Source organism: Numida meleagris, chromosome 2, assembly GCF_002078875.1.
Source record: "Numida meleagris isolate 19003 breed g44 Domestic line chromosome 2, NumMel1.0, whole genome shotgun sequence".
NCBI classification, from domain to species: Eukaryota; Metazoa; Chordata; class Aves; order Galliformes; family Numididae; genus Numida; species Numida meleagris.
The window spans coordinates 33,864,319-33,888,235 of record NC_034410.1 but is presented as its reverse complement, the minus strand read 5'-3'; the positions used below and the strand labels follow the sequence as shown (position 1 = coordinate 33,888,235).

Genomic DNA, 23,917 nt, shown 5'->3' with positions numbered 1-23,917 from the left:
CCTCAGATAATATCATAATCAAATTGTATGTCTTTTTAAATTACCAGCTGCCCACTGTTTTAACAATATGCATTTTAGTCCCAATGCAAAATGTTCAAATGCGGTCCTAAAATTAAGATAACCGCAAAAGTATGTAGACTTAAAATTGAATACCTTTGTTACAGATATGTAAGAACTGAATTCAGGGCCAGACAATACAGAGTTTAACTCTGTATTTTATTGTGTGCGTAAACTGGAGCTTTCTGTTGAGTTCAAACTTGGTAGGGAAAGTTCAAGCAGAGTCTTCATTGTGGACCCTTTGACTCACCTCCCAGAGGTATCATCTCAAATAGTTTTATTAGAGAAGAAAATCTGCATAACGTAAATCACTTCTGAAGTCTGGTACCAGTAGAAATCCTTGGTGATTTTTTTCTGGAGAAAGGAAAGAAATGACACTTTGTGATAAGTATTTTTGTTAAGAAGGGTAATCGAAATGAAGTTTATGAAATGCATTCCCTTGAACCCTATGCATAGATTGTTTGTACTAGCAAGGTCTAATTTAGAATCATAGAATCTTTAGAGTCGGAAGGGACCTCTGAATGCCATCTAGTCCAACTTCCCTACAGTGAACAGGGACATATGCAGCTAGATCAGGCTGCCCAGGGCCTGATCCAGGCTCGCCTTGAAAATCTCCAGGGATGGGGCATCAACCACATCTCTAGGCAACCTGTTCCAGTGCCTTACCACCCTCACTGTAAAAAACTTTTTCCTTATACCTAACCTAAATCTACCCCTTTAAGCTATTTAAGCTGACATCAGTGGAACCAATTGCAACTGGCTTCTACGTACAGGTAGCTACACACCAGAAGTGACCCCCTGCCATACCCAGTGGGTCTGTTACTGAGACCAAACGAGCTAACAAAGCACCTGAGCTGCTGCTTGGGCAGCCACTCTGAGGTCTTAACAATCACACTCATCTGGACATCTGTTTTTTGTGCAACAGGACTGGGGGAATGCTGTCCCCATGAATGTGGGGTAGTGGAATATGATGTAATATGTTTTCTGAGACATTTGAAAACCTAGACTTATCTATATATGTCCCTTAGAGAGATCTGCCTTGCTCGAAGATGTGACTAAAAACCAGCCTGCAACCAATTTGCACACAAATCTAGTAATTTTGCCAAGTTTATCTTCCTAGAAACTTAATTTGGAAATTTTCTATTAATACCAGATACTTCACCATAGGCTTTTTCTCCTACTGTACCTGGCTCCCTGCCACCCCTCGCTTCACAGACACCCATTCTGGCTGCCAGTGGTCAGAGGAAAAGCCAACAGACGCAAATAAATATTTACTGCATTTGATGGGAACAAGAAGATGCCATTTCTAATAGACTTTTACAACAGAAAAGAGAGAGGGAGTGAGAGAGGAAAATATATATTTCAACCCACTGCCTAACCACTCACGAATGGTGTTCCCCATTCCCCAGGGGTTGGTGCCGGGGCCTGTCCTCTTCAGTATTTTTATTGATGACCTGGATGAGGGCATTGAGTGCACCCTCAGTGAGTTTGCAGACAACACCAAGCTGGCAGGAAGTGTCGATCTGCCTGGGGGTAGCAAGGCCCTACAGAGAGATCTGGACAGGCTGGATCTCTGGGCTGAAGCCAGTGGGATGATGTTCAACAAGACCAAGTGCCGGGTCCTGCACTTTGGCCACAACAACCCCAGGCAGTGCTACAAGCTTGGGGCAGAGTGGCTGGAAGACTGTGTAGAGGAAACAGACCTGGGGGTACTGGTTGATGCTTGGCTGAGCATGAGCCAGCAGTGTGCCCAGGTGGCCAAGAAGGCCAATGGCATCCCAGCTTGTATCAGAAATAGTGTTGCTAGCAGGAGCAGGGAAGTAATTGTTCCTTTGTACTCAGCACTGCTGAGGTCGAACCTCAAGTACTGTGTTCAGTTTTGGGCCCCTCACTGCAAGAGAGATGTTGAGGCCCTGGGTCGTGTTCAGAGGAGGGCTATGAGGCTGGTGAAGGGTCGGGAGCACAGGCCTTATGAGGAGCGGCTGAGGGAGCTGGGATTGTTCAGTCTGGAGAAGAGGAGGCTCAGGGGAGACCCCATCGCTCTCTATAACTACCTGAAGGGAGGTTGTAGTGAGCTAAGGGTCGGCCTCATCTCCCGTGTAATGAGCAACAGGACTAGAAAGAATGGCCTCAAGTTGCACCAGGGGAGATTCAGGTTGGATGTTAGGAAAAACTTCTCCAGAAGAGTGATCAGGCACTGAAGCGGGCTGCCTGTGGTGGGAGTAGTGGAGGTCACCGTCCCTGGAGTTGTTCAAGAAAATGTTGTACTAAGGGACATGGTTTAGTGAGAAATATTGGTGATAGGTGGATGGTTGGACTGGGTGATCTTGGAAGTCTTTTCCAACCTTGGTGATTCTGTGATTCTATGAAAATCAGCTTATGTTGTACTGCATTAAGAGCTTAAGAGTTGTCATAGCCTTCAGCATATGAAGAACATTGTAGATTTGAGGTACTGCACGGAATCTGAAACTTCTGCTTGGATTAGAATGCTGCAGTGGACATAGGATGTAGAAAAGTTCCTGTGGAATGGAAGCTGACCTTATTCTGTGAGAAATATTTGTGGTGTTCAAAACAACGGATGAGTGTTTGTATTGAACAGATCTCCCTTGTTTGGAACAGAAGAAGCAGCCTACCCACGGAGCGTGCTGCCTCCTCATCCCGCCACCACCACCCATGTTCCCACCACCGCACTTCAGGCAGGATTGGAGCTCCGTAAGTGTGGCCAGGGGGCCTTGCTCTTCTTCTTATTGAATTGAATTTTGATGTTTGACAAAGACTAACGCATCCTCTCTGAGCACTTCTTCATGATGTCACTCAGCAAACACTTCTGGCTGTGTTGGTAGGGCTCTGTTACTTTCTTTGAGCAAGGCAATCCTGAACTGAAGGAAACGTAAATACAATAAACCAAGATCAGAAAGGCAATATCCCATCCCACACAATGATTTCAGAGTGTATTCTATACAGATGTCTTATTTTGCATCACATTTGCCTTTGTGAAATCAAGGTCCCCAAATCCTTCTGTGGAATCTATTCCTACCATTTTGCAAAAATGAGAAGTGTTTCTGAGTAGCTGGTATGGAGCTTTCACTCACACACATATGGATATTCCTGCTCTATATGATATGTATACATCTATACATGTTAACATAGACAGCACAAGGTATACAGTGGGTATATGATACAGCAGTTTGACCACTTGCACTTACTGCCAGGGCCTGTTATCTCCAATATGTTTTCCATCCCAACATAATGAATTTTTCCACCTACTAGTAATTCTTATTTCTTAATTCTACTCTTCATTTACCATATGCAAATATAGCAATTTTTGCAAGCATTATGTAAGTAGTGATTAGAAAAATTTCTGATGAGAACTAATCCAAGAAACAATACAGCATAAAATCCCCTGTTGTCTCCAGAGAGAATGGGATTGAGCTCAGTGTATTATTCCCCCAACCCAAAGCCTAATTGCCTCTCCCTTTCTCATCCCCTGCCTAGCCCTCTCCTGCCTGTGCCGTGGTTTCCTGGGAAAGAAGACCTAGAGGAAAGATCCCCTTAGGAAATGTGGTGTACTGTTTCAGGCCCCTCAGTGAGGATGAGGTTGGGACCAGGACCAGATATTCCAGAGAGTAATCTGAATATAAAATTGCTCCTGGCACCATCTCCCCATAAAAACAAACAGTTAAATTAAGGGGTTACTAGGAAAGTGGGAGCTGTGTGAATTCACTCTGAGGACTCTGTGCTTTGGAGTTTCTAGTTGGAATTTTTCTGGGAAATGGCTTTCCACTTGGACGATGTAGAGCAGCTTTATTAACCCAGTGTTACTGCCTCAGTGTTTTTTTTTTATTTCCAAGGGAGATATCTTTTCTCATCGGACATATACATACCACTTTATTCATCCAAGCCTAATTTTAAAGTCAAACAATTAGAGATTCATTGATCTTTAAAGGAGTTACCCCTGGTCAGCAGTGAATGAATGCCTGGTTGATACCTACTGGAGCGAAGTTCACACTGCCCGTGTCCCTGCTGAGAGCAGCCTGTATTATTAGAGCAAAGCTGCTATTTTTGGAGAGGAGTTGCCACTTGTGAAGCGTGATGGAGGGAGCAGGGTGAAGGCTAAGAATAGCGCTGGGTCCCACGCCAGCTCAGGGGGGACGCGATAGCCCAGCTGTGGCGCGCGCCTGGAAAAGGAGGAGGAAACGTGGGACAGGACATCATGCTGAAGTGATAATGTTGAAGCATCCATGAAGATAACCTTGTGACAAATCACAGGCTTCTCCCTAAGGCAGTGAATAAGTGCTCTTCAGGCTGTAGTGGCTGTTTGTGTATTTCTCCGTGTTCTCTGTAAGTGCTCACGCGTACATTTTATCTTACGTAGGGGCTGCTTGATCTGGACGTGAAGGAATTGTGTCAAGCACTCCAGACAACACAGGCTTTCTCTCTGCCCGAGTCGCATTGCCCTGCAGGGCCTCCTGGCCCCCAGGTGAGTGATGCATTTGTGACCAAACCACAGCACTCTCTCACTCGCTCTGAAGTCCTTATAATGCTGTTAAACGTTTTCTGTAAATGCCTTTTATAGCTTAATAAGCATATCAAGCTCGGCCTTAATTTCATTTTGACATGACTATGCATAAATCATGTAGGCTTTTTACCTTGTGTCCTCATCCCTGCCCTGCATATTCCAGGTTTCAAGTTCAGCTTTCTTTTTCACGGAGTTTTACAGTGGGTAGCAACCCTGAAAAATCCCAGAGGTGCCATCACCTCCTTCTGAGGCTCTTTGTTGATTTATTTTTTTGCTTTAGACTCTTGTTACGTGAGGAGAAAGAGCCTGTGGAATTGATGCACAAGAGCTGCAGTGAGTGTGAAGGTTTGTGGAGTACATCCCTGAGAAGGAAAATATCTACAGTGCAGGCTAGAGACAAGGAAGGGCTTTGGGAAGGGCATTGGGGTGGGGCTCAGCAGATGTAGGGTCTTCCAGCTTGTTCTGCAAGCTCTCTGCCCCTGGCTTGCTGGGTGGCCCATTTGATATCTTCTTTCATTTTCTACAGTTTGTACAGTTAGGACAGGAGGTCAGAAATCTTCTGAGGAAATGTTCCATGTTTAGGGGAGAGTTTTCTGCAAAAGTCTCTGAGTTGTGGAGAATGCCACTCACCTGCCTTTCCATTCCAGTTTGTACCATCCAATGAAGAATAAAGCATAAGGGAAAGTCATTTAGCATGCAAATTAGGAGATGTGGAGAAGTGATGGTAAAATAAATGTTTGTGATGCTCAATGTTGAGAAAAGTTGTCTCTGTGTTATGGAGCAGTCCTGTGATGTGGCTGGCCACCATCTAGAGATGCAATACATGTGGAAGAAGTTGTTGGTTCTTCAGTCTTCACCAGACTGTCTTTCTGGAAAAAAAAAAAATTCTTTATACTATCTCTGATTTGAAGTGAGAGAACAGTAATATCCATTCTGTTGTTCTATAAGGTTCACTGCTACAAATAATAATTAACCTTACAAATGAATTAACTATGATCCCTCCAAGAACATTTTTAAATAGAGTAGGCCAACAGATTGTATCACAGCGTGGACAGTAGGATGGGTGTAGTATCGCTTTGGAATTTTTAATTATGTTTTTATAGAAGGAAAATGTGAGAGCCAGTAGTCTTCTGGACAATACTCTTATGTCAGTGGTCATGGGAAAACAAATGTTATTGTTACTACAAAAATCTAAGAATTATTTCTGAATTGCTTTCTGCTGTAAATGTGAGACTTTGTCATAATAAGGAGAATTAAATTTATAATCATGTGACTCTGTGTGTAATTCCTCCCATGTGTAAGCTAGCATAAAATGAAAAAAAGAAGGTAAAATTTGGTTCAGACTATAATTATCTGCATTCTGATTTACACTATTAAAAGCCTGAAATAATGTACAATTTGTATTGTGTTTTGCACGGTATAGGACAGCCAGGCTCCAAACCTGAAGTGAGTGATTTGTGTGGTGAACCTAATGCTCCTTTCATCATGGCTCATGGGATTTCCCTTAGTCATTCGGAAACAAAAGGGGATTTGGTGACTGAATCACTCTAGAAACAGCACTGCTTTTCTGATTTTTTTTTTTTTCTGAGCTGGGATTCAAGGTCTCCATGGATTAAGAAATCTTCAGAAAGGGGAATACGCTTCACATGAGAGAGAGAAATATCATGTTTTTTGTCTTTTCTAACCATGACTTTCAAATTATGTCATACTTGCCCACTACAAAATCACAGAATTGTAGGATTTGGAAGGGACTTCTAGAGAACATCAAGTCCAACCTCCCTGCAAAGCAGGCTCCCTACAGCAGGCTGCACAGGTAGGCGTCCGGGCGGGTCTTAAATATCTCCAGAGAAGGAGAATTCACAGCCTCCCTGGGCAGCCTGCTCCATCACCCTCACTGTGAAGAAGTTCCTTCGCATATTGGTGCGGAACTTCCTATGTTCCAGTTCATGGCCGTTTCCCCTTGTCCTGTCCCCACAAAAGGACAGCTTCCCAAAGCCATGTCACTTCATTTAGTTATAATTTCAGGGAATTAAGAAAAGATGTTCACAAAGTTGCTTTTGGTTATCTTTGAAAGGCACCTTCACGCTATGTGGGAAACGCAGATTCATATTTTTTGAAATCACACTCAGAAAACAAGTATCTCCTCTGAACAGTTTACATCTGGGCTGGATGTCAAGCAGTAGGAGATTGCAGAGAATGAGAAATTTAACGCAAAGTTTGCAATTTAACTAGAAATTTGGGATTTGTTTAAGCATGAAGGCTGGATATCAGAAAAAGGTTCTTCACCAGAGAGTGGTTGAGCACCAGGGCAGTGATCATGCAGTCCCATGCTGCCAGATTTCAAGAGATGTCTGGACAATGCTTTCAGATACAGAGTCTGATTTTTGAGTGGTCCTGTGTGAAGACAGGGGTTGGACTCAGTTTTCCTTGTGGGTTTCCTCTAACTCAGGATATTCTATGATTCTATGACCTTTCCTGTGCCTTAGGTCCTTTTTCTTCCTACTTTTCTTCATCTAGGAGATGCCTCTGCACTTCTCATGTTGGTGCAAGTCTCCAGTTGCTTTCAGCAGTGACACAGACCTGGCATTTAGAGACAGTGTTCAAATACCATGTTCAGCACCCTGACCTTGTGGGGTTACACCATTCCCCATTGACACCCACAGGGCTGTGGGTTGAGGGAAGGCAACCACCCAGTGCTTTCTTACTGATACAGCTCAATAACAGCCTTTATTTCTCTCCCTAGGGTCCACAAGGAATTCCTGGTATAATGGGACCAAAAGGAGAGAAAGTAAGTGACTGTTGTTATGGAGTTTGGTGTGGTTTTGAGAAGGCAAGGAAGAAGACTGGGGAGAGGGGGTTGTATTAATTTTTTACCATGATGATGCCTACCTGAAGCTGGGCACAATTGCCTGCTTTTCTTGACAAGGAGGTGGCCGTTAATTTAGGGCTGAGAGCACAGGAAAAGTCCAGGAGCTCTGTTAAAGTAATTCTTCTCATTTTCCTTCTGGAAAGAAAGTTCTGAATGCAAAGATATTCCCAATGTTGTTTATAAATGCATTGACTAAAGAGCCTCTGTGGCCTATGTGGTATGCCTGAGTCTAACACATTTCTTTCTCTGGCAGGGGGAGATTGGCAGGCCAGGAAGAAAGGTATGGACAAAGGTGCTGCCTCAGACACCAGCCCAACACTTGACACATAGCAGCTGTCAGAGAGGAGCACAGGCAACCACTGAATATAAATTGGTTATTGCTGAAGTTCAGTCTGCTTATGTTGCTTCAACAGCCAGGAGGTGGCGGGGAGCTCTGGGTGCAGGGCTGGAGAGCTGCCACTGCTGGTTTAATTCAGTTAATTCTATCGTTAAGAGCATCCATCAGCCAGGCAATTAAAAGAGTGAGAAATCACCTGAGCTACTTCTCTGTGGATAAGGGAAACAGAGTATAGGACCTAAAATAAAAGATAAATAAAAGAAACCAACCAAAACCAACAAAGCCAAACCAAATCTTTACTGCTCCAAAGCAGAGCCAGGCTTGACCCAACAGCCCCTATGGAGGAATGACCATTAATGATTACACTTCCAGAGCTTTGGCACCAACACAATATGCTGACTGCAGTCCTGTGCTTGGTGACATATGAGCCATGATACATTGTCAAAAATATGTGCCCCTACATGTGATGAAACAGAATATGTTTTCTCAGTTACTAAGTGCTTCCATTTAATGTAATTAATTTTAAAAGAAGACAGAAATGCAGGATGAAATCAGAGATATGCAGGGAGTAGTCACTAACCAGGAAAAGAAATACTGTTCTAATAATAAGCAAAGGATTTTAACACCAGCTACTGATCAGTGATTCAAATGAATATGAAACATATAAACAAAGAGGAGGTCTTTTTCTTTTATCTGAATTTCAAACACCCCACAGTAAGCAAAAGTATTATCTATATAAAAATTATCAAAATTAGTGTATCAGAGAGAGTCACCCATCAAGTTACAAGAGAGTGCAAAACCTCAAACCCTGGTGTACTGACATTTCTGACAAATACTGGTAGCTCCCGAAGGAGAAGTTGCCAATAAAATAATATAATTCCTGCTAAAAGCTGCCCAGCTCAAGGGGGGTCACGGTTAGCTTCAAAGCAGTGATCAGATTTCCAGGATTGTATTGTCAAACGATATAAAGCAGTGGAACAGCACTAATCTGCAGCATTTTAGGAGCTAGCCGGAAAGTGAATTAGAGGCAGTGGTTAAAAGAGATAAATAACTTCATGTATGTAATTATTGCCAACAGTATTATGAATATAAAACATTGGGGTTTTTTATGCTAAAAACGAGATAAAGAGCATTTGCAGTTATTTTCCTGAAAATACTATAATCTTCCATATCTCCTTTCTGCATTGGAGACCTGTGTGTAGGAATGATGTTACATGAATTGTTGTAATCAATTTTTTTCCGTTCAAGGGTAGACCAGGTCCCCCGGGTGTCCCTGGAATGCCAGGACCAATAGGATGGCCTGGACCTGTGGGGCCGAAGGTAAGACCAAAATTCATACTGAACAATCTACTAAACATCATGATCTAAACACAAGGGCTGTTCAGGAAGCCTACGCCACTGTCTGCTGGAGGCTGGGGAGATGAAGCAGTGCGAGGACACTCAGTGCTTGCCTGATTTCTTACACTGCTCTGCAAAGACCTATACCTTACACTGCACTATCTGCCCAACCCTATGCAGCACTTCTTAAAATATGTCACAGGTAAACTGAAAATCAAGCCTAATGAAGACTCACTGATAACCACTGTTGTTTCACAACCACATGAATCAGTGTTTCAAAATTGGCCATCGTCTCTTATGACTTTTTGATGATCTCTTTGCCTGAATATGTACTTTTTGACAATATAAAGGGAAAAGATCGGGCTACTTTCAGGGGAAAGGGATTACAAACCAAGAGGATTAATATTGTGTTCTTGACCTCACTCCCATATAAGCAGACATTCATTCCTGTGAATTTTCTTAGCGAATAGCAGAAGAAATAGCAGGACATGCTTTGCTTCTGCAGTGTGATTGCTTCATCTGTATTTGTAATAATGATGCTGCAGGACAGTGTTTTTCTGAGTTTTACCTAACACAGGTATACAGATCTTCACAGGAGCCACTGTACACAGTTTCTACTGGGACATTTGAGATAGATAACCTGCTTTTATTTATCCAGCATGTGTCAGGCAAAATGATGGCACGTGCTTATTTTGAAACTGCATTTTCTGGGAATATTTGACTATTCATTCACTCCATGAAGACTGCTACCCCATCTCAGAGACATGATGCCATAGCTTTTGCTGCTGCATGAATAATAGTAGATTACTTCTGAATTCAACTCATACTTGGGAAGCAGTCTCTTAAGCTCCTTACGGTTGTGTTACATGAGGAACATCATATTCTACATAGTATGCGGGAATGTAGGCAAGCAACCGTGTGCTTTTCAGTCAGTGTACTGAAAAGGAGCTAAAGATCACTTTGAACTGAGAGAGTGGAATGGTGTCTTCCCAAAAGCACTGTGTGCTGAGATCTCCTGCAGTAGGAGCAGTGAGAGCAGAAGGAAGATACAACTCCTTGTTCCCGCACGGTCTTAAGTACTAAGAGCGGAGCAGTCACAAAACTCATTCACTTTGCCCATTTTTTTTTGTATAAGCTCTAGTTATATTTATGAAGACTGTCTAATTTGGATTTTAACTCCTCTTTGCTACAGCTTTTTTCATTGCACTTCCAGAAGCATCCCTCTCATTCAGTAGTAATATTTTTTCCTATAGTTCAACTATTGTCTATTACTCGATGTTAATTTCCATTCTTCTGTTTTTGTTGTCTCTTCTGATACATCTCTATTCTGTTCTCTGGATATGTTCCTAAATTCATTTATTCTGTTCCTTATACATTTCTACTTGCTGCCTGAAGGCTCCAGAATAGAGGCCAAAGATGTCTGTGCTCACTTTGTTTGGTTGTGTCTCCCTTTTTCTTCTTCTGATTTCTGATCTTCCCAGAATCTGATAGCTATCTTCTTTATAGTCATCCATTGCACTTTATTCTTGCTGTAAATACCCAGTAAACTGAGTGGGTTTTTATTTATTTTTATTTTTATTTTTTATTTTTTAACCACATTCTCTTTGCCTTCTATTTCCTTGGTTGGATCTACTTCCTCTTTCTCAGACACAGCCTTGGTCCAATCTGTATTTCTCCTACTTTGTTTCTTTCGGTCTTTTCTGAACTGCTGAGGCAGCAGCCAACATGAAAATCCTCTCTAGTACTAGGAATGAGAGTTCACTGTGTTCTGCTGGTAGGGCTGCTGTATGTCTGCAGAGACTGCCCGTAGATATAATTAGCTGGCAGCAACCAGCGAGGATATTGTAAAGCCTTTCCATGATTTATTGTCTCTAAACCACTGTAAAGCCCATTATATCTCAGAATGATGATAAAAGTAATCATATCTCTCCAAGCCATAAAGACTTGCAACAAAATACCTTTCTTTTCTGCAACTGGAAGCAGTGTTTGGGAGAGACAATGCAACTTAATGTAGAAAAAGGATGTACTTCTGCTGTTCATTTGCTTTCATGTCCTTTAATGGCATCTGCAAAAACTGGAGCACAAATTACACACCCAAGAAAATGTAAACAGAAGAACAAGATAATACATGAGGTCTCAGAACACAATTGCAAAAAGAACTCTGTCTACAGCAAGGTCAAACTTGTCTCGTGTATTTGTCACAAAACCCAGAACACTGAACTATTAATCAGACATTCAGATATGACCTCATCAGAGAGCCACAATCAATAACTCTCTTTATTGACCTCTTTAGGGTGAAAAGGGAGATTTGGGTGTGATGGGATTGCCAGGTACCAGAGGACCAATGGGCTCCAAGGTTTGTTAAGCAAATGCTGCATTTTCAGACATTGGTTTCTAATGCTCTGCTGACAGCTGCTTCCCTCATAAATTTGCTGGAAAGCATTTATCAAGATATAGCTTTTCTAATACAGCTAAAGACATAAGTTCTCCTTCAGGCACGGTTATGTCTTTTGGTTGGGCTTGGCTGCATTTTTGGCTTTTCATAAAAATGCTTTGGTGTAAGTTATTGTAACGCAAAAATTATTTATTTTAAAAGCAAAGCACATATATAGCTATCCCACTAGAATACTGCAGTTCTTCAGTATACCTGCACCATTAACTCATACCAGCAATGGTTTCCACCCACCTCCAAAGACTGGAGAGCATTTGTATCTTCTACTAAAGCTATGTATATGTGTTGACAGTTGGATAGTAAGCACAGTTTGGTCTGGATGGTCTGTTATCTGCACATCATTTGCTATAACATGGCTTCCGCCTTTACAAAATTTATGCCAAAAACCCTTTAAGGAACTTGATAAAAATTATGCACTTAGATTATTCAGGTGAAGCAACGGAAAGAAGAGCTGGACACAGTTATTTGTTGTATTTTTCTTAAAGAAAAACTCAGCTTTATAGTAATCTTCGCTTAGATGATGGCTTAAGTGTAGTTTGAGGATGTGCTACAGGGTGAAAGAAAAGAAGAAAATTATTTCTGATATTAATTTAGATTATTAATTGTAGTTTCCTTCACTTTCAGTTACATTTAATTTCCTCTGTTTTAATTTTAAGAGCAATATTGAATCTGCTGGCTTTACCTGGCTTTTTCACGTTACCTTTTGGGCTGATTTGTCTTGCCTTTAATTCTTATTTCATAATGCTGTTTCAGTGCACTTCTAGAAGCTATAAATATTCTTTTGCCGTTACAAGTAGATGCTATTAATTACTTGTGCTTCATTTATTTTCTTCACTTTAAATCTGCAAGATATGAATTTGCTTCTTTGGTAATCTTGAAAATGAGAAGCATTAAAATATCTGTCATTCCCTTCAGGGTTTTCCAGGAACTAGAGGAGAAAAGGTCAGTGTAACAATAGAATAACGTACAATTTTGTGATTGGGAACAGTTATATAAAAACGGTAACTAAAAATAAAGTCAAATTTTGATGGAGTGGAGGCTGAAAGTCTCATTAAGAAATTCAAAGATGCATTGAGAAGGAGCACAGTCTTGTGACTTGGGGTGAGATGCTGAAGAAATGAGTCTCGCACCCTGTTTTCTTGTGAACAAGTTATTACAGTGAACCCCACTACAGTTTTCCCATCTCTAGCATGGGTATAATAATCCTTAATTGTTGGTTGGGTTTATTTAGGCTACGTATTCTTTGGCACAGAGACTTACTTATTTTTGTCATTCAAAGGGGCCTGAATTTCAATAAAGATAATTCAGGAAACAATCAAGTCTCAAGAGTTACATCAAAGGAAGCCCATATTTAAAGTAATTATCCGAGGAGAATAAGTGCCTTTTTTCTACCAGCCTTACTCTTAATTCTGTTGTAATATCAATGAAGGTAATAAGGAAACGTTTTAGGGTATCTACCGTGCACCTACCCTGAAGATACTACTGTATTCTGCGCCACAACAAATAATGCCTCACATAGGATAAATGTGTTTTGCTTCGTCATGAAATTATAGTAATTAAGCTGTTGCTACCCTGTTATCTCTCGCCAGGGATCCAGAGGGGACAGGGGAGACAAAGGAGTCAAAGGAGACCAGGTACTTTTCCAGATGGCTGTGAGTTTTAGCTGAATGAGCTCATAAACACTGGGGTATTTCTGATAGCAAAAAAAAAAAAGGGGTGATATGGAGAAAGAAGCACATTCCTGGGAGGATAAGAAGGCAGTGGTCCCACATTACATCGTCCTTTGTGTCCATATACGCCACCAGCCCCAGGGTAAGTTGTACTCCTGACTTGCATAGAACAGAGCCGTGATGGCTGGATGGCTTGACAAAATGTTCTTAGCTGGTGAGATTGTATTGCTGTAAGGAAAAAGAAAAAAGAAAAAGAAGAAAAGAGAAAAAAAAGAAAAAGAAGGAAAAAGGAAAAGAAAAAGAGAAAAAAAAACAAAAAGAGAAAAAAAAAAAAGGAAGTGATATTTGTGGCTTGGGAGGTCTTTAAGAAAGGAAAAGCAAATCACTTTTGATGTAGATGGATAAGTGCCATTCCCAAAGACAGGCTGTGGGCATTGTCCAAGTAGTTGGGTGGCCTGTGGACAAAACCATAACTGGTATGGTTTTGCCCAAGAGGAAGCAGGCTGTGGAGGATCAAAAAAAGGAGTAGTGTTATGGTACAAGGACCTTCATAGAAAAGCCCTGTAAATCCAAAACAATTCTAATAATTCTACTGTCACTTGTACTGATGAATCACGTTGTAGGGTTTTTTTTACTGATACCACTACATGGCACTTTCCATTTTTCCTTAAAGGCCTAAATTGGTGCTGCTTTGTCAAAGATCACTCCAAGTATTTTGATGATTTTTCTCTTTTCACTTTGCAGGGAGAAATAGGCTCCCCTGGAATGCTGGGACAGAAAGTAAGTGGGTACGATGTATTGAGGAATTGCAGTAAGTGCTGGCATACAGTCAGTAACCAGCTTTAGAGACATTCTGGAAAGCATAAGGCACTGAAAGTCTTGCTTGACTCAATGATGAACACTTCTTAGATGTGACCAAGTTCTTTTTTTTTTTTAACCTTAGAAGAAAACCCCCAAGATTTAGCTGCTTGTTTTATCTATTTTTTTTCTTTCCAGAACATTGGTTTAGTCATAATCTTCTTTCTGTTTAACAGTAAGACTCATGATTATATATACATGAGCAGCCTAATTGTTTGGGTTTTATTTTTCACTTATTTTTCCAATCCTGCAATTCCAAATATGCATCTCAACAGCAAACACGATATTGCCAAGAGTCAGAGAGTTTTGCTAGTCTTCACATCCTTCTAGAATATTCCTGGTCTCCTATTATTTGGCTTCCTCTTTAAAGAGGGATTTTTCAAGGAAATTTTGGTAAATTAAAACAGATGTTTTTGGCCTTACTCTTGTTTTAAAATATGTTGTGGATTTCCAAGAAAAATACAATGCCAACATAATCTGGAAGAATTGTATGAACAAAAACATCAGCCACCTGCTGTGTCGTATAAGGCAAGTATGCTCTACTTACGTTCTGTTTCTTTCCCTCCTCACCCGCCAAGGGAGAGATGGGCCCAAAGGGACAGTCTGGAGCACCAGGACACAGAGGACCCATAGGAAGACCTGGAAAACGAGGCAAACAAGTAGGTCCATGGTGTTTCCCCTTCCTGCAATTCCTGGTGTTTGTGTGATGGTGGGCTATGACTGTGTGGTCTGTTCTGTGGTGGTGCCTTGCTCTTGGTCTTGCTGGCAGCACTGTAACACCACACATGCATGTCCAGGCCTTGCCTTCCATGCTCAAATCCCTTGCTATGCAGCATAGCTAAAGTAGCTTTTTCCCTGGTTTGATAACTAGCTCACTGAATATAACCAGAGCAGACCTTGAACCTAAACAGTAGACCCTTTGAATCCTAAAAATCACAGAGCTATGCTCTGAATCCCACCTGATGACTGGAGAGCGGATCAAAGTGGATGTGTTCTGTCCACCACATCCCATTTGGTTCAGTGAGGCTTTGGCCAGGCCCAGTGCTGGTGATATAGATCATTTTGCAGAGCTGCAAGGCTTGGAAGATATCCAAAACAGTGCAAAGAATCAAAGCACTAAAGCACCCCTTTTTCCATCTGTTAATACTACAACAATATTTAATTGTTAGACTAGAATATTTATATGACACTTCTCACCATAGTACAGCATGCCAGGGGTAGATTCTTCTGCTCTGAGAAAGTTCAGGAAGACACACACTGACATTAAGGGGCAGTAATATTGTATGAAAGTGCCTTAGAGATGAAATGATTGCACGTGCTCCTTATTTAGGGATCAAAATAATTATGCTGGCAGAACTGATTTTGGAAAACTTTCAGATGAACTGTAAGGACTGGGAATTGTGTGTAAATGTGATCCTGGCTCCCCTAATACTGCATTTTCCAAGGAGGTAATAGTATTAGTGGTAGCTGCCTATCCAAGTCGCCAGATGAGCCTCTTCGATTTAATCTTTCCTTGTATATTTATTATAGGCAATGACATTGTGGAGAAAAGGGGAGAGTAGACACAAAGTCCAACCTGATGCCAAGGAGAACAGTTCCTTTAGTACTCTGAATTGCCCTCTGCAGAGTCTATTTCTTTCCTCTGACAGGGCAGGGAACAGACTCCTGCTGTCTCAACGCTGTTTTTAACATACATCTTCTCAGATACAGGACCTTGTAGATGCTGTGGTTAATGGTCTGTGCAATGTAAACTGTTCACATCTGTCCTGCCAAAAGGAATGTGCACAGAATATCATTCTGTAGCATATGGCAAAGAGAAGACAGAGTGCCTACAGATCTAGAGGAAAACAGTGCAGTGTCCCTTTTTTTCCAAGAGGACTTTATACTTGATCTTAGACATTTTGTCACATTACACAATGTCTGGATCAAAAAGCATTCACATAAGATGTCATAGTTTAGGGCAGCAATCAATGTGACTGGAAGAAATGTAATCTTGCCCTAAATTAGGGATTCATGGAGGCTTGGTACACAACCCCTATCTGTCACCTTGAAAGCAATTTCAGTGTTGATGTTCTGCACAAAAACAGGACTTCTCTTTCTGTAATTAGTGAACTATTTTCCTTTCTCATCTTTAAAAAAAAAAAGCTTTAAAAAAAACCTGCAAGTGGCATTTTAAGGAGGTGTAGGTCTGACTGCTGCCTTTAAGTGCTGTAGTTATCTGGCTGTTTGTTCAGCTGATGATTTCCATCAACATGGAGCCATTTCCTGTCTCTTGATCCAGCTGACATCTCCAGATAAAAGCAGCTAAATTAGGAAGGTGTCATTTCCACTTCCATTTTGAGATACATCTTGATTATCCCATTCACTTCTTCAAGTCTCCTGAGCCTCTGGGTCAAGTTCTTCCTGAATGGTGGCCAGGAGTTGGGAGCCACAAGTCACAGCCTCACTGTCCCCAATCCAGTCATAACACCCAAAGCTCTGTGACTTGAGAGTTGACTCCCGACGAGCAAGTTTAGGATTTCTGTCGTGAAGGAGAAATGACTTACAGCTTTAGACAAGATTACTTGGAAAAAAGGGAGAGGACTATAAATATCAGCTTTTCTGAATGCTATGGGCACGTGTTCTTTAATCTACCTGCGCTAAGGAAGAGAGCATTAAGCAGCCATTCCTCCAACACAGGAGTCACAGAGTTCAGCTCGTTTTCAGGCAGCATATGTCAGAATAGCAGTGGATTTCCTCTGCTAGATCCTTGTAGTGTGGGAAACAAGATTTCCCAATGTTTTCTATGGGGGCTACAAAGTATTGGTCTGCCAGTTTTGTGTATTTTTGTTGCATGATGTAAGAAGCAATTAGTGATCAGCATCACTGACATTCACATAAATCCTGGAATATTTTAATGGCACAGAGCTTATCTAATAGAATTAAACAAAGCAAATATTCAATTAGTTCTTTATGGGCCATAAAAAAAAAATAATCTTCCTCTGTTGAAATGGTGCAAGTGACATTCAAATGTATTCATGGGATACAGGATATTCTATAACAACAAATTATTTTAGCATATATTACTATGTATGCTTCGTTACTCTGAAATTAGACATACAACTGCCCATCATCTGTCCTTGAATGAACATTTACCCGAAATTACACTGTGTTGAAGGAATTAATCTCATTGCCATTGAAAGAAGAATAACACAGCACATTTTTGTTTTACTAAGTGATATGCTGTTACATAAGAATAAAATCAGATATCTCAACTTTAAGCTATGTAATACACTTCTGAAATATAAAGCTGAGAAATGCAAGCCTCAGAGAGAATATGAGCAGGAAGATAAATATAGTTATTTCTAATAAGTGTCCCCATATTAAATTCAGGAGCAAAAATAGGAAGGTGTTGAATAGTTCTAGGGTAAAGCTTTCAAATGCCTCATGGTATGGCTACACAAACAAGCTCCCCTGAGGCATACTAGGGCTGATTTTACAGAATATTAAATTATCGTATGGTAACTCTGTAGACTTGTCTTCCATGGATAATTTTACAGCATTTTGACTGAGTGATAAGGCACCAGAAAGACATCATTTGTCAGCATACAGCAGGGCAGTCACTGTGTGCTAGCTTACACTTTGTAAAACCAATCCCTTGTTTGCCTTGCAGTGATTTGTTAACAAAGGTATATTCACAGTGACAGCCAAGGGGATACATGAATTGAGGTTCTAAAGTACTTCTGAAAGTACTGTGGGTCTCAGAGCAATTAGTGTTCTTCTGAAGATCTATGCCCTAAGACTGGGAAATGTCACTGTGGAAGCCCTTGTGGATTCCTTACTGAATTTTCTCTTTCTGGAGGTGAAATGAATCAATTTCTTTCTCTACCCTGCAAACTCAGTCTACACTCCTGAAGTCAGAGCCACTTACTAAGGATTGCAGCTCCACCAACCCTTTGTCTCTGAGCTGCACTGGCTCCTAGGGAACGGGCAGGGATAAAAAGGCATCCTTGAAGGAAAGCCCCTGAATGACTGAAGTCAGATCAGGGTGATCCCTGACTCCACCCAGAGCAGATCTACTGGTACCTTTCACTTTCAGAAGTGGAAGTCCTGCCTGGACCCAAGTATAAGGGGACAGCGCCTCTCTTCCCTGGGGTGGTGGCTACAAACCTCATGATGTATGCTCCTGCTGGCTTATGTATTAGCTTTCTTGAAAGGGAAGCCAGTGCAGGGAACTTACTGACATTAATTGCTTAGCAAATAAATGAATGTCTCCTCTCTCTTAGGGGCAAAAGGGAGACATTGGACCTGTGGGTATCATGGGCCCACCTGGAAGGCCTGGTCCTTCTGGCCAGCCAGGCCCCCCTGGACCTTCAGGATTAGGTAAGCGGGGATCAGGCCATCTTAAGCAGTGTCCATCCTCCCCAGCCCCTCCTGGCTCAATACATACGCATATGTAGCCCCTTTACAAAAAATGATCCATCAACAGTAAGGAGAGGATTTCTCTTCAAGGCACATCATGCTTTCCTTATCCATTACAATGTCTTTATGTCTGATTTTAATGCCTACATTATGGCTTTTTGATGCCTCAAATAAAACCAAAAACATGGCCTATATGGTTCCTGTGGAACGTTGGCAGATGGGGATAATGAAGAGCTATCTGCCAGCTTTGGAGGGACTAGTTAATCTCCATCATCAAAGGTCTGCTGCTTCTCCAGATACCCTGGCTTACAGCGAAAGACTGAGATTTCTAATCAGCCAGGACATATTTACCCTGTACAGCTCTGTAAAAGGAAAACAAAGGAGACTCAAGAGAAGAAATGAGATAAGAGTTAGAGGAAAAAAAATTGTGATTAAAAATGTCATCTCTTTTTAACAAGTACTGTAAATGTTTGCTGTCTGCATTTCTGTGTGTTGTGGAAATCATAAGAAAAGCTCATAGTTGATTATTGTATAACTTCAAAACTGTGTTCACAGGAACTCTGGTCAGCTTGCTTTCTCTTGTGAGACCAAGCATAGACATGAAGTATGGTACACAAACTGTAATGTTCAGTGAAAATGGTTTTCCCAACCTGCATACACGTTCAAGTACTGGAAAAGAAAAGCAAGCTCAGCTGGAAACAGCTGTTGTCACAAATGGATAACAGCAGTTTGTACCTCAGCCATTCAGCCATTTAACATCCTCTTTCCATATTCTTTTCCTTTTTCCTTCTCTTGCCCACATCAGTGGACAGGAGGTCTCTTCTGAATGGTGCCAATGGAAATGGTACATCTGTGAAGCTGGGGCTGCTTCAACATCTACACATCTCTTGTCTCTCGTTAGAAAATACCTCTAACCTGAGTAATTCAGCTGGAAGTTTTCAGAGGACAGAATTTTCAGCATGCTGATGGGAAGGCTGCCAAGGTCTTGAGATTACTTTTAAAAGGATTTATTCCATCCACAGAAAGTTTATGTATCAGGCTTGTTCGTCGTTTTCCTCTAGAATATAAATTCTTATCCTAAATGACCTTCCTGTAATAATATCGCTGCTTGCAATATGAACACGTTGGCTCATAACTAATTCTGCAGAACACTGCATCCTTGCCAGAGCTTGAAAGTCAAAAAGCAGTAGTTTTTTATATATTTATTTGTAGCACTCCCGTATTTATCACTGGGTTTTCCTGCACAGAAATCTTTGAAGCAACACTACTGAAGTGGCCATACAAATCCAATGTATTGTGGTCATCTACAGAGACTGACTTCATGTCAGTCTTACCAAACTCACCACGAAGCTGTTCTGACCAGGCTGAGTTTTGTCTGTAAATCCTAAGCAAATGGCCATTCTCTTTCTCCAAAATGGTGGTTAAAGTGTGATCTGAAATCCCGTTCTTTCTTCTGAAGTGCTAGAGCTGGTGATTCTGGAAACCACTTCCTTCTGTCCCTGGTGGTGTTTGTGGGAGACGTGCGTAACTCAAAACTTACATAAACACATACGTCCACCTGACCTCTACTTTTCCCACGAAGGCTGTGTTTGTATTTTGTTTCTCAATTTCATAATAGTGCAACATGGTATTTTGCTTCCTAGGGCAATATGCAATAGGACCAAAAGGGGAACGAGGACTTCCAGGACCTCCAGGGAGATGTCTCTGCAGACCCCCACAGCATGTGAATAATCCACCATATGAGGAATCTGTGTTTGGACACAGGTATCCAAAAGTCCCTGCGGTAAGCAGATTTCTGGGAGAGGATGTGAATGCTTCTTACACGCTTTTATTATACGAATCATTGTATTAACTACTATGTTGGCTGTAACAGGAAGATGGCTGTATCTGAGCAATGCGTTATGTCCAGTATCCGAAACCTCTGAGATCAGTCTGTGCACAAGAATTTGGTCTCACAACTAGCCTGAAGGTTGTGCGACTGAGGTGCTGAAACACAGCAGTTTCAAACCACCAGTAATGTGGCACATTTTTAGAAACCTTTCTCTGAGCACAAGGGTGCTCTTTTGCTCTTTTCCACCTTACTATACACATACAATGTGTTCTTTTTATTCCAGTCAATTGCAGTGTATTTCAAATTAGCTGGTAAAAGAAGCATCTACTTCCTGCTTATTTGTCATATTTTCTTCTGCACAGACAGTGATTTCAGAGTTGAATATTGGGGTGGAGCATTTCACATATACCACAGAACTTTCCACCAAAACACAAACCCTCCACCTTGAAACAAAAAGGGAGTCAGACTTTTGAGTGCTGGCTCTAGGCACATGCTTACAGAGCTAATTTCAGTTGCTAGCCTTCTTGAAAGAATTTTTACAAGCAAATTTGAGAAAGTAATATAAAGGATAAGTCACTGTTAAAAAGTGACCTAGCAGTTTTTCATCTCTGATAGCCTAGAGCTTTGCAAATAGTATTTCTGGACTTTTCCTTCAGCTGGGCCTTGATTTCCTATTTTGTGCACTGCAGCACTTAATTAGCAACAAAATTGCCACCTTTCTGCTGCTGCTATGTACTAGCACAGCCCTGCCACTCAGCAAGCGGCTATGACCCGCTGTCTTGCGTCTGAACGCGCAGTGATTAGCTTTGTTAACTTTCCCATCCATCATGTTTTCAGAGAGCTCTTGCTTTCTGTGTGAAAGGGACATGTTTGCCACACACTGCTCAATTAACCGGGTCATTGAACTCAATCTTCTGCATGAGTGTGCTGCAAGTCTTGTCATCCCTGTTGCGTTGCAAAAAATGGTGATAGAAGAAAGTGCATGAAATCGAGGTGCATATTGCATCATGCAATATTGCAGTATTGCAAAAAAACTGTGATATATTTCATGGGGAGTTCATAGGTTAAGGTATAAGGCTCACAATGTTATGTGTAGGTCTTAAACACCCTCCTTCACCAGGCACTGTTAAAGAGTAGAGCTTAAAGGATTGCAGTGAGAACATAGCTACCTTGAATATAAGTAAGTCACATTACATTAACGCTCATATGGCGATAACCAAATGCCATTTCTCTTGAGGGATGGCAAAGAAGAAAGCCATGTCTCTGGCAGTGCAGAGCTGCCCACTTGCCTGTCCCAGTTGTTTCACTCCCTTGAGCAGCAGGGAGCTTAACATTGCATTTATTTACCTCGTTCAGATACTCACGCAGCAGCTCAGAAACCCTCCTTGTGCCACTTGAAGACTACAGTCAGGGCTGCTAAAGCTGCACGTGGGATGATGCAGAGAAGGTCCTCCATCCTTCTGCACATCCCTAGTACAGCCACCCACTTGCCCATCAGTGCTACACTGCTGGGGGAGAGGGTATGAAACAAAGTGCTGCTTTTCTGCCACTGGCTGTGATTCATTCAGGTTTTTTAATTCCTTGCAATTTCAAGAGGCAGTATCTATAAGAGATTTTCAGAGGGCACAATCTGCTATTGATTTCCAGAGAAACTACAGCTCTGGAGCTGGGACTTCAGCTCCTGAACACAGCTACAGAATTGGTTCTTTGCTGGCTCTCTATTTCTTTGCTCTCTTTCATTCAAGCTGAAGGCATTTTTATTCAATTGGCCTTTGTCAGGGGCTATGGGAATATTCTGCTATGTAAAAACTTCAGGGCAATTTGTTTTAAAAAGAGCCAGTTCTGATTATGCTGGTGGGAATCAGGCTTTGACCTAAATCTACTTGCTCTGAAGCATTCAATTTGCTTTTTCTTAATTAAAAATTTGTTTGAATCTTACTAAAATTAATTTGATTAAGCTTCCAGGGGAAGAAGTTATTTCCTAATGCCCCTTAGAACCAATTTTGGTGAATGAAACATTAAAACAATTTGGGAAAAGAGCAGCTTGTCCTAATTCTCTCAATTTGTTTCTAGTATTTTTCCATTTAACTGAAGACTCGAATTTAGACTAAAGTATGTGCAGGTAAAGAAACACAAATTTCAATGCCAATTAAGTCTAAACAAAGTACAAAGTAGAAAAAGATAAGTGAAGGTTGCACTGAGCAGTGCTTTAATTTGTAGCCATAAACACGCCTAAAAGTTATACACAAGCGCAGAAAGACTACTTAAGCCCACATGGATTTTGCAGTTGTTCCAGCATCTAACTATTGGAGCATCTGGAATTCCTCTCAATAGTGACTGTTTGCATTGTTTGATAAGTGTTTGCACGGTCATTATCTGCGGGTGTGTAAAAGTAGGGGTCACTGAAGCCTTAGCTGGGTACTCAGGAAAGACCGTGGGATTTTGAAGACTTGTGTCTCTTACCAATTGCAAAGCAGCATCTTATGTGTGTACCTTCTCACCCAGGGCTGGCATGCCATTGTGTTTCAGAAAGCAAACCCTTTTTCTGTGCAATTCTTTATATATTTGCAGATACGTAATTCTGTTTGCAGAACTGGATTCCGTGACAATTCAAAACACTTCTCAAGAGGGTTACCAATCACCTCTTTTTCTGTGCCCCAGATTTTTGTGGTGAATAATCAAGAAGAATTGGACCGGTTACATACTGAAAATGCCTTAGCTTTTAGAAGAGATCAGAGATCTTTGTATTTCAAGGATACCTTTGGATGGCTCCCAGTCCAGGTGAAAATATGACTGTGGTTTCAGAAAACCTGTGAGTGTATGTTTCATTTTTAAATACAGAAGATATATTATCATACAGAACCAATCAAGTGAATGAAGAAAAATCTTATTTTTCAACATTATCGCCAGTGTATCTAATTCTGTGGGTTTTGTTCACAGGAGTCTTGGTTATTTGTCAGTTAACTCGTCAGTGATCCAGGTTTTGCTAACCTCTCTCTGAACCAGCTGGTGAACCAACCAGCTGGGACTGAGTTTGGGGAATTACAACAGTAAGAAACAGTTTTGATTTAGCACAAAGTAAGGCAAAACTCAGCAGGAAGAAGAGTCGTGGGAAGACACAAACCCTGCAAATCAAAGTCATGTATTTTCTTACTGCTTCAAGTAGCTAAGTCCCACTTATTTTTTCCACTGGGTTTTGAATCAGATTCTGTATAAACCCTGTTTCCCATCAAATAGTGGGATATGGAAACGCGTTTGTGGTACCCACCTTCCACAGCCCATCACCTCCATTTGTGAGCCCTGCTGCTGGTATTCCTACACGGTAACCACAGTGTGTCTTTTTGTCCAGCTCACCCCTTTCTACCCTGTGGATTACCGTGTTGAGGTTGGCAGTACCTGTGGAGATGGGATCGTTCAGGATGGGGAAGAGTGTGACGATGGCAATGCGGTTGTGACGGATGACTGCATAAGTAAGTCGGGAGCAGCCTCTTTCTACATGGAAGGTGCAGTAGTTGTTTGCGTGGAATAACATGCACAATGGCTGCAGTACCAAAATCAAGATCTTTCATCCATGCGGATGCCACA

The 23,917-nt window shown here is 41.4% G+C and overlaps 1 protein-coding gene across 1 annotated transcript in view; it reads left to right on the top strand.

The window, feature by feature from the left end:
• Positions 1-23,917, top strand: part of COLQ (collagen like tail subunit of asymmetric acetylcholinesterase) — a 41,618-nt gene that overhangs the window by 8,857 nt on the left and 8,844 nt on the right. The window contains exons 2-15 of the mRNA XM_021388511.1: positions 2,657-2,769; positions 4,433-4,537; positions 7,320-7,364; positions 7,699-7,725; positions 9,031-9,102; positions 11,414-11,476; positions 12,488-12,514; positions 13,162-13,206; positions 13,987-14,022; positions 14,679-14,759; positions 18,366-18,462; positions 20,145-20,284; positions 22,994-23,113; positions 23,682-23,802. Of these exons, the coding sequence (XP_021244186.1) occupies positions 2,657-2,769; positions 4,433-4,537; positions 7,320-7,364; positions 7,699-7,725; positions 9,031-9,102; positions 11,414-11,476; positions 12,488-12,514; positions 13,162-13,206; positions 13,987-14,022; positions 14,679-14,759; positions 18,366-18,462; positions 20,145-20,284; positions 22,994-23,113; positions 23,682-23,802 (1,092 nt within the window). The remainder of the gene's footprint in view (positions 1-2,656; positions 2,770-4,432; positions 4,538-7,319; positions 7,365-7,698; positions 7,726-9,030; positions 9,103-11,413; positions 11,477-12,487; positions 12,515-13,161; positions 13,207-13,986; positions 14,023-14,678; positions 14,760-18,365; positions 18,463-20,144; positions 20,285-22,993; positions 23,114-23,681; positions 23,803-23,917) is intronic.